This window comes from Octodon degus, unplaced genomic scaffold (assembly GCF_000260255.1).
Source record: "Octodon degus isolate 3935 unplaced genomic scaffold, OctDeg1.0 scaffold00015, whole genome shotgun sequence".
In the NCBI taxonomy this organism is placed as follows: Eukaryota; Metazoa; Chordata; class Mammalia; order Rodentia; family Octodontidae; genus Octodon; species Octodon degus.
In genome coordinates, this window is record NW_004524591.1 from 426,497 (window position 1) to 437,550 (window position 11,054).

At 40.1% G+C, this 11,054-nt stretch overlaps 1 protein-coding gene across 1 annotated transcript in view; it reads right to left on the minus strand.

Annotated features, from left to right (window-relative positions):
• LOC101574187 (FGGY carbohydrate kinase domain-containing protein) overlaps nucleotides 1-11,054 on the minus strand; it is a 285,894-nt gene that overhangs the window by 192,374 nt on the left and 82,466 nt on the right. Inside the window, exon 4 of the mRNA XM_023709961.1 lies at nucleotides 1,429-1,490. Within this exon, the coding sequence (XP_023565729.1) occupies nucleotides 1,429-1,490 (62 nt within the window). The remainder of the gene's footprint in view (nucleotides 1-1,428; nucleotides 1,491-11,054) is intronic.

The following is an 11,054-nucleotide window of genomic DNA, read 5'->3' on the forward strand; positions in this document are numbered from 1 at the left end:
TGGGTCTGGGGGTTCCCGGAAGTCGGCAGAAGTTCCTTCTCGGCGGGAGGGGTGGGGACGTACGGCAGAGTGGTGTGGGGCGGCCCGAGGGGATGGGAGAGGGTCCGGCCCATGCTGCGCCTGGGCTGGGACTGGTCCCGCCAGTGCAGGGTAGCAGGAAGCTCTCCACACACTCACCAGACCTGGGCTAGGACTGGGTCTCGAAAAGATTCTTAAAACTGGCCTCTGTGCAATTTTTTTGGTACCACAAAATGTTCATGTATTTTTCCAGCCCAGAAGAGTACTTAGAAGCCAGCACTGGTGTGGCACCTGGGCTGAAGGCATCTTACCAGAGACGTCCATGGAGCAGAGGTGTGTCTGCTCAACTCACACATGAACACACATTTCTACGTTTATTTCTATTTTTACCTAGCTGTGTATATGTCAAAAAGCACAAATTGATACTCATACTTCTGACTTCCTCAGGTGTCATAAAGTTCATTGTGACTTTATTTATGAGACATCAATCATAGAATTTCCAGAATAGCCAACCTATACACTTACGAAAAACACATTTATGAATTAGAAGTAGAAAATTCAAGTACAACTATTTCTATCTGGAGCTCTTCAGCATACCAACCTAAAGTTACTTGGGTAAGTTCCTTTCTTTCCCTAACCCTCTTCAGTGTGATTATGGTATTCACTTGTGATATAGTACATTTGGTTTTTACTGTTCATGTTTCATTTTACCAACCCACCACAGACAGAGTTCCTAGTCTACCTATTTTCCTGTCTGTCTATCTTCTTTTTTCATTTTAGGGGGACATGAAGCACCATTAGAGTTCTAAGAGTTTTATGTACAGAATAAGAAAATACATTCAGAAATCTCATTCCATCTTACTCCTCTGCTCCCACTCCCACTATCTTTTCTTCCAATTCTAACCCAATCTCTATAAATGACTAACTTCTGATTCATCTGTTTCTTTTGTATAGCTAGAAAGACATATTTTCTTCTATCTTCTTTTTACATGAAAATGTGTGCGTGTAACACTCTTTTAAGCTGAGCCTTACTTAATATATCTTAGAAACTACTCTATCTTTCTACCCATGCTACAGATAAAGAAATTTCAATAAGTTAATAGACTGCAGGGTCACGCACCTGGGAAGGGCAAAAGCTATAATGTGAGCCCCAAATACACACATCTTTATTGCATGAGAGGTTCTCATCCATAGCCTTGGCATATTCTTGGGGGATCTAGAGGCTCTTTGAGTTCTCTTGGGTCACTGTGGAAATTAATGCAAATATATTTAGAGCCATCTGGATGGCTACTGTAAAATCAAGGACTAACAGGTATTCTCATTGTGCCTAGAACCTGAAAGCCATGCAGCTGCCCACAGTGAGTACCATCCACACCATCACAGAAGGAGTCACAGAGAAAAAGCAATTACCTGGCAGCAGCCTTGGTTTGTAGTTCAGGGAAGGCAGTGTGCCCCTGTACCACGTGGTCTATCTAAAAGCAAAAGAGTATGGTTAGTGTTACAGCTTTTCTACTCTATGTTTAAACAGAAAAAATATTTATAATTCCTGTTTTTTATCTTTTTTTCACCACACATAATCCAGAAACATAGCAAAAGTGCTAATTCTACAAGACCATCTCAGTTCTATCAGAAATCTAGCTTTGCTTAGCCTAGTGCCAGGCTCCTGGATTTATAAAATGAAGAACTGCATCCATAAAACAAGTTTAGAGAGAAAAGTAGCAGCTCTCGGGCTGAACTGGTAGTAGCAGGTAAGATCTGATCTGACAGTAAGGAGGAAGAAGGAGAGGAAAATTCATTGTACGTGGTGTGGTGTCTGTCTGTGAGAAACAGTGTCTTTAGACACATTAGTTCCCCTTCCAATATGGGCTGTTACCGCAGGGTTATGTCACACCTTGAATGACTTGTGCACTGTGCTCACAGAGGGGACAGCTCTGACAGAAGGAAGGAGGGAGGATATGCTGCGGGAGTTCCAGTTAAACAACACTGCACTCCTCTAGATGTGTCAGAAGAACTTCCCTAGGGCTGAGAATTGCTACAGGAGAAACTAGGACAGCTTTCCAAGGACAGAAATGTCTGCACTGTGCAAAGGCCATACTTCTGTCTGGAGTCCTGTATCTGGGATCGAGTTCCCAATCAGTGTGGTGGCTCTAAACAAAACAGTACGTACCATGCATCAGGAACACCACTTGTTCCCATGCCCTATTCTGTGGGCTGACACTGGGCCAAAGCTGTGCTGGAGTTCCCAAACTTAATCTGTGTATTCTGAGTGTTTACTTGAGTTTCAAGGACTTTACAATCACCATTCTGAGGGGTTTATTTTCATTCAAACTATGAGCAGATGGGTTATTTTGGCCTGATAGAGATAAAGAGCAAGTAGGTTTGTTTGGCAGCCACAGGAGCAGACATGGGCTCTGGCTCTGATTCTCACTAGCTGGAAGACTTTGAAAAAGTCACTAAGTTGCTTTGAACTGCCATAGTCCCCTTACCCTGCAGCTCTCTTTTAAAGCAGAATTGTAAGAAGTCAAGTATATCTACTACAGTGCACCAGTAGTATAAACATATGACAATAGCTCTTGCTAGAGCAGCACTGAGTTAACATTACATACAATTCTTTCACTTATTATTTATAGAACTCTCATGAGGAAGGTACTATTCTTCACTGGGGAGATGACAAAACTGAGATTAAAGCAGTTAAATCATTTGTTCATGGTCACAATGGAGTAATGAAAGGTCTTAAACTTTAATTTTTCTTTATCTAAATTTCTTGTTCTTAGCTATATGCAGTATTATCTACTAAACTCCCTAGTAGAAGTTGTTAAATTCCATTCATAGAGCTTCATGGAACTGTTTCAAAATAATACCAAAACCACTGGTCACTTACATTAAAAAATGAAGCAAATCCGAATGTATTTTCTGTAGATTTCATTGTGAGTTATGTGGCAAGAAATATTCTGGAACCTCTAAGGGTCTGCCATCTAACACATATCAGGATGTACTACTGGGTTAAGTAATGCATAGTTAAAGATATTACTTTGGCTACTTTGTATAGAAAGTAGAGCAGGTGAGAGAAAGGAGACTTATGTGAGCTTCAAGGAGGACATGAGTGGTACACATGTGAACGCAGTTATTTAGTATTTATTGACCATCTAATGTTCTGGTATTGTGTCTAGTATCTCAGTTACTTTTCACTCATTGCTGGGAAAAAATACCCAACACCCAAAATGAAGGAAGGCAAAGTTTATTTAGCTCACAGTACATGGAGGTTTCAGTCCCTACTCAGCTGGCTCCAAGGCAGAGTGGCACATGGCCGAGAGCAACCATTCAAGATGGTGGCAAGAGAGAAAAGGGAGTGGTGGCAGCTCAGGCAGCTAACTAGCCTTTCTCCCCTCCTTACATTGTAATGCAAATTACCTACCTACCCCACCTACAGCAACCACACCCACAATAATCAATCACAAACTCCAGAAGCCACTCCAGGACTGCATGAGGCTTTGAGGGGACACCTACACACAAACCATAGCAGCCTAGGCTCCGGAAACATAGTAAAAAGTAAAAAGTATGTATAAAACACAGAAGCACAAGTAAGGGATCAGCTATTCAACAATCACTTTAAAGACATGAACACATTTGTGAAGAATAAGGGGACTGGCACTCATGGGAACCCAGTACCCATCTGCAGGATGACTGAGCACAGTGTGAGCATGTTGCATGCTCGCGGAACACCTCGCAGTTCTCTGTGCTACCTGCCATGTGTTCCAGTGGAATCTTATTTGTGCTGGGCACACCCTGGTCACAGTAAATGTATGTTAAATCTGAAGATAAGCAAAGTAGCAGAAATATGGATGAATAAGGAAGCCAGTTTGTACTTTGTAATCTCAGGAAAAAATTATTGGAATTTTAGCAAATAAATTCCAATCTACCACTTTGGATGCAACCCATGGTGAGAATAAAGAGACAAAGACAAATCTGCAGTTGTAGGGGACCAAAGGGGTCCAAAGTCCAGGTGGAAGAAAGCTAACCTGAACAACGCCCATGACCCAGGGCCAAACCCAGGTTTTATTAATTTGTGAAGAGGGGAGTGGCTCAGGGTTGAGTGACTATGAGAATGGCAGAAGTATACAAGTACTGTGAACTGGGCTAGGTAAGCCTCAATGACACCTCAGCAGTATACAGAGAGGTATACAGAAACAGACCCAATTCTGGCAACAGGTGGCCTCTCAGTTGGGAGGGATCTGCATGACACAGTTTGAAGAAGTATCCTGTGTTATGGGTCCATTGCTTCAGCTCTGACACGCAGCTCTTACTGCCCTGGGACCTCACCACCTCTTTCTTGATGCTCAATCCCAGGCCATGGTGTGGTGTTTCTGCCTAGCTCATGCTTGGCAGTAGATAGCTATAGGTGGGGTATCACTGACCTGTTGCATTGCTTCCAAGGCTACACATCAGCACCTCAGCCAGACCCATTTGCATTGCTTAAAGCCAATTGAGGGGGAAGAGCACTTTCCAAGCCAGCTCTGTACACATCAGTACACTTAGAAGTAGGGCAAAGTTGAATCACAAAGGAGGCAAGTTGTCTTCTTTCAGGGTGAGTCTTCCTCCAGGTGGCTGTCCACAGGTGGAGTCACACAGTGGGTCTTGAAAGTAGGTGTTTGTACTTTTGGAGGCCACAGGAAATGATTTTAAACTGGGGAGTAAACTGATGAGAAGCTGAGAAAAAATTAACCTGGAAGGGTATGTAGGGCTGTGAGAAGAGCAGACACAGTGGGTGGCAATGCAGGCAAGGGTCAGATCCTGACAGCAGGAGTCCAAGGTGCAGCTATTTTCTGTATTTGCCCTAGTGTAATGTGCACAGAATTCTCTTTAAAATTCTTTTCATGGTCACTAGTTTACAGATCTGCACCTTACCCTACTCTCTGGGTTCTTTTATAGAAAGACCCTCAACAGTTTCATTCTCCAGTGCCTATAACAATGCCAACAACTTGAATGAACAAATGAAGCACATTTTGAAGGAAATGCAAGGTTAGAGACTGATCAGTTCAGAATCAGGTGACTCTGAACTTTAAAGTTTGGTGCCTCTGATCTTTGGGTCTAAGAGCAGGCCCAGTAGCCATCTTAATCATGCCTTTCATTTTCTATATCCCTGATTCTTAGACATCTATGGCCTTGCTGAGCTAGAAGAGAATGTCTCCCCTCAAAGGCTGGCCAGCTTCTGGATAGGGAGGACACCTAGCTTGGAATAGGCCCTTTTTCATGTATAGACTGACTTAGAGCTTATGGTGCACCGCCTCTGTCCTCAGCTGGCTTTCAGAGCACTCTTCTCCTGCTGTAATCACCCTGGCCAGATGCCAGATATAGTGGACAGATGTTCACCCCAAGAGTCTACTGCAGTTATTCAAATCAAGCAACACCAAACCTGCTTATTCACCTGCCTATTCTTTCTGTGAAAACCAGAGTAAGGCTCTAGCCTGAATCTCTCCCTCATCCCTCTGCCTCTTGAGGGACCCTTCTGATGTAGCCCCACCATGACATGATGTTCTTCTCACCTGCTGAACTGAGCATAACAAACTGTCCTTTTAATTATAGCTGATAGTTGCACCATATATGAAATACCATAATAAAAATAACTTTGTAAATAGATATGGCTTCAATTTTGCAGTCTACAAATACCTTTTGTGTAAACTCTCTGAGACCCATTTGCAAAGTGGGAAATAAAATGTGCTTTGCAAGGAAGTTCCATGGAGGATCTGGTATTTCAGTTCATAGCACCTATGATGAAACAGGGGATGACCAAAGAGGTACAAGTGTTTTGGATAACAAGATTCCAAATGGTCAGCTGTGCTATTTGTTTTCCAGAGCATTTGGTGGTAAAGAGCTTCCCTGATTGATAAAGAGTAAGTTACTTTTCCAGCTCATCTCAACAGCAGGAGCCGTCCATGCCTGGTCTTGTCCTTAGAGCTCAGGTTCTAATAATATGCAACGCACTCAGCACAGTGCAGAAGAACACAGTCCCCCTTTTGTGGTTGTGTCCCAGTGAAATTACCAAATTCATAATGCTGACTATCTTGGCTAAGAGGTTGTCTCAGAAATGCAGACAGAACTGGCTATTTTCTTGTTCCCACAACCTCTCAGATTTCAGCCTGAGAGCAGGCAGCTGCTGACGACAGTAGACAAGGCTAAGCACTGGGGCACAGGAGAACCCGAGTGGGAGCAGGCTAGTTTTCAGGTCTAGATTAGGATAAAGAAGTCACCTTACAGTAGATCATCTGAGCTGTAGGCCCTTCCTTGGGAAGGTGGCATTTACAATGGGAACACGGGGAAATGACAATTATTGCAGAACAAAGCACAGACAGTGACTGTGTAGTACAACATGTCACCTGTCCTACAGATCTACTTTATTTGGAATATATAATATTTAACAAAGGATCCAATATTTGAAACCCTGAAAGTCCAGATTGTTTCTATTTAAGAATTGCAGAATATAAAACACTGGGCTGCCCAAATGTGCCTGCCAGGGCAAGTGCCAAGTGACAGCCCAGCCTTCCCAAGTCTTGCTGCTCCTCACCACACCCTGCCATTCCCCATGACAGACATCAGATTTTAGCAACTCAGCACTGCTATTACCATGTTTTCCCCATAACAGAAATCTGTTTCTCTGTGCCCTTTGTCAAAAGAAGAAATAAGGAGTCAGATCCAAGATTACTGTAAGAGGCAAGAGAAACATTATGTGGCAGTAAAGAAGTATTCCTTACACTTTCTTTTCTTTCTTACTCCTTCAGACATCTGAATTTTGACCCCTCCTATGGCAAACAGGACAAGGAATCATGGGATCTGAGCCAGAGCCCCTCTTGGGTGTGACCTTGTGCAGGCTTGATTATGATTCTCTCTGAAACACTTCATATTTTTGTGTGACAAAGAGCCAAGTGTGTGTAAAAGTAAAGATAAAAAGCTGCACTGTCCAAGAGTTTAGCACTACTGACAAGGAGTTCACAAGGAAAGAAAACAACAAATGCACAGCAACAATTTATTTTAAGGAACTTAAATTCAATGGTCACTTAGCTGAAAAAAAGCTACCTTACTCTATGATGGGTTTTCCTTCCAACTAAGTTCAGTTTTATTTACTAATTTTAAGAGTGCTGATTACTCTCCCTTCATAGTGCTGATTACTCTCCCTAGAAGCTCAGAGAAATGTTTACGATTTTTTGCAATTTCTTTGTTACCATTAAAATTAACTAAATAATATCACTTTTTTCAAATCTAAGCCATCTTTAAACTTTTTACTTATACAGTCTTACAGGGAAGCTAAAAACATTTGCATGATCTTCATCTTGAAAATTTAAAGAGAGAAGAAAGTATAATGTAGACATCTTTTTCTATACTGCTGGAAAGATGTACATTTCAACAATGAACAATCCCTAAGATCAAGAAACACTTGTGAAAAACAGTATAAACTCTATGTTTTTCTTTTCACAACTTTAATAGAGGCTTTGCCAGGTATGGTGGCACGCACTTGTGTCCCAGCATTTGGGAGGCTGAGGTAAGAGTATTGTTGTGAGCTGAAGACCAGCCTGGGCCACAGTGAGTTTAAGGCCAGCATGAACTGCATATTGAGACCCTGTCTCAAAAAGACTAAAAAGAAAGAAAAATCAGAATAAAACAAAACCAGAAAAATAAAGCTTTATCCAGAGCAATTTAATTTGTTCATTTGTTTGTTTATTTATTTGGCAGAACCGGGGATCGAACTCAGGTCCTTGTTCTTGCCAGGGAAGCACTTATTCCACTGAGCCATCTCCCCAGACCCATAATTTATTTTATATATGAATAAATTCTTTTTTTTATTATATGAATAAATTCTGACATAATGTATTTTATAGTCAGCATTATTTACCAGCAAAGTTGGTAGCTTTGTGTGTTTTTAATTTGTTAATTAATTAGTTTATTTAAGACAGCAGCAGTGATATATGGTTAATTTATGATATGCATTGTTCTGAACACTAAGGGTGCAAAGAAAAATGAAAAACAAAGCTCTATCTACAAAAGAGAAAGAACAATATATAAGTAGAGTTTAGACTAGTAGAATTTTTATAAATTTAACAAATGTTAATCATATCTATTGTATTGCAGAAGCACTAAGCACAGCTTACTGTGAAAAGAACATTAATTTTACAAAGAAGGGGCAGAAAAGAGCTCTCTGAATGTTAAATCTAAGCTAAGACATAAAAAAGATTAAAGGTCAACAATTTCCAAGTAGAGGGAAGCAGATGGAAGGCTCTGTAGAAGGAAAGCGCATCCTAGAGGAAGTGATGGGAGTCCAGTGAAGCTAGACAGGAGCAAGGAAGGAAGAATGTTGCGTAGTGAGGGTGGAGAGGTAGTAAGGAGCCACAGTGAAGGTTTTAGATTGCATTCTAAGGATAATGGCAAGATACAGTAGTGTTTCAATGGGGCATGGGGAGAAATCTCCTTTACTTAAAAACATTCAGGCGCTCCATTGCTGATAATGGCTTACTAGTTCAAATTATACTATCTCCTAGATGACAGTTAAATGTTGATCAAAATATAGCAGTTCTCAGGAGACACTGGGACGTTGCCAAATTTAGGTGGAAACTAGAGAAGAATCACTACACAAAAAGAAATAAATAGTTTGCTGGTTCTACAAATTTCTGCTTAAGGGTATACCTAATCAATGTCATGCAGAATACTTAGAAATCTGTAGTTTTCTTGGTGAGCAATATAAGGTCAGAGTTCAAGAAACCATAGTACCTAGAAAGCAAGTTGGAGTGGGAGTAGGAACTTCACAAACAGAGAGCATGGAAAATGAGTCCATCTAGTGCTGAGCAAACAAATGCTACCTCATCTTCAACAACATCTGAATTACATGTGCACAGGAACTATGTACGTAGCCTAGCTAAAGGCTAACAAAAACCAACAGAACCTGATGTGGTAGTGCACACCTGCAATCCCAGAACTCTGGAGGGAGGAGGAATCCTGAGAGTTCAAGGCCAGCCTGGGCTTCAAAGTGAGTTCAAAGGCCAGCCTAAACTGCACATTGAAACCCTACCATAAGAAGATAAAACAAAACAACCCCCACCACAACAGATTTTGCTAGTTGCTCACTACAGGAGTTGTACATTTGGAGTTCAGCCAAATAAATCTCCTGGTAAACCAAGAAAAATCAATACTATTCAGAGGAATAAAAATAATCCAATGTCTCTAGTATATATTATCTACATAGAATATGTCACAATGTCTACAATATGACCTTAAATTATTAGGCATATGGAGAAACAGGAAAGTATTATCCACATTTCAGAGAAAAGCTACTTAATAGATATAAAATCTGGGCTCAGTGGTCTAACGCACCTACTTAGAACAAGCTTAGCAAAGCACAGGGACCACAGTTCAATCCCCCAGCACCACATGCCAGCCAGCCCCGCCCCCTGGTGGGCTGAGCTGGCCACACACACACACCACACACACACACACACACACACATAAAAAAAAAAGATATAAAATCTGAGATGATCCAGATGTGAGAATTAGAAGACAAGAACTTTAAAATAAATAGTTTAACAACACACTCAAGAATAGAAAAAATATATAATTAATAATCTGGAAATAGCAAGAAATGAATTACTGAAAATGAAAATTCTAGAATGATGATTGTATAAGAAATAAATAAAAAGCAGAGAGGTCTAATGGTCACATTACACAAATAAAAAGTCATCATGGATTTAAGATACAGTAGGAGACAGTGAGGTAGTGGTGAGAGAATATGAAGAAAGAAATGAGAATACATACTGGGGGGAAAAACTAACCACCCTGTATTTCTTAACAGCCCACGGGCAACAGCCAAAGATCTCCAACACGTATAACTAGAATCTAGTAGAAAGAGAACAAATGGGATGGAAACATATCAAAATGCCCCAAATTCCTGCAAGTTTTGGGAAGGATATCAATTTATAAATTCAAGAGGTGTTGATCCAAAGAATGACATACCATAATAAAAACTAAAATTTAGGAGAAATTCTCGCAAGAAGCCAGAAAAAAATTCCCATACACAAATAGGGAAGAATGAAAGATACAGTTGCTGACATAAAAAATAATAGTGTAAAAACACAATATATTGACATTTTAAAACTTTCAATATAAAATACGCATACTAACATACAGAGAATGTCTTTTTCCAGTTGGCCAGCAATATGAGAAATGGCAAAAGAAGCTCTTTAGAAAAGAGAAAAATACCAGATAGAAATTGAAAGTTTAAGGGCCAGAAAGATAGCTTAGCACCCTAAGCACCTGCCTGGCAAGCTCAAGGTCCCGAGTTCAATCCCCTCCAAGAAAGAAAGTAAAATTTTAAGAAAGGAATAAAAGGAATGAAAATAGGCATTAAGAAGATGAATATACAAAATTACGCCTGTATTCTTAGAATTCCTCTTTTAAATTTATCCTCTTTTATTTTTTTGCTTTTATTTATTTATTTATTTTATTTTTTTCCATAATTTTATTGAGAGACATATAGCATTGAGACAGTTTCAAATCAAATTGGTAGGATAGTTTCAATAATTATCACATTGCATACATTCTTCCCAGTTGTTATTTGCTGTACGAGATGGGGACATGATATCCTATTCACAACACCATTAGAACAAATCCCTCTATTCATTAAGAAAATGTAAGTATATATCTATCCTAACCACTTTGAATACAAAGATACAAAATGGACATTCATCTGTATACTCTTTTTTTGTTTAGTTCTATCATTTAAATATTCTAGGTTTGTGAACTCAGCAAAATATTCCAAAATAGTCCGGTAGCCCATAATAGTATTGGGTCTTCCGCTTGACTGGCAATGTCAGAAGTTATTGACCTGAGTCCCCTACAGCATAACACCCTGGCTTTACTTCTTTTTTTTCCCCAAAAATTTTATTGATAAACAGCAAAGAGACAGTTTCAAATCAAATCGGAAGTACAGTTTCAACAAATAACACACTGCATATATTCTTCTTAGTGGTTAATTGCTGTACAAGATGCGGACTTGA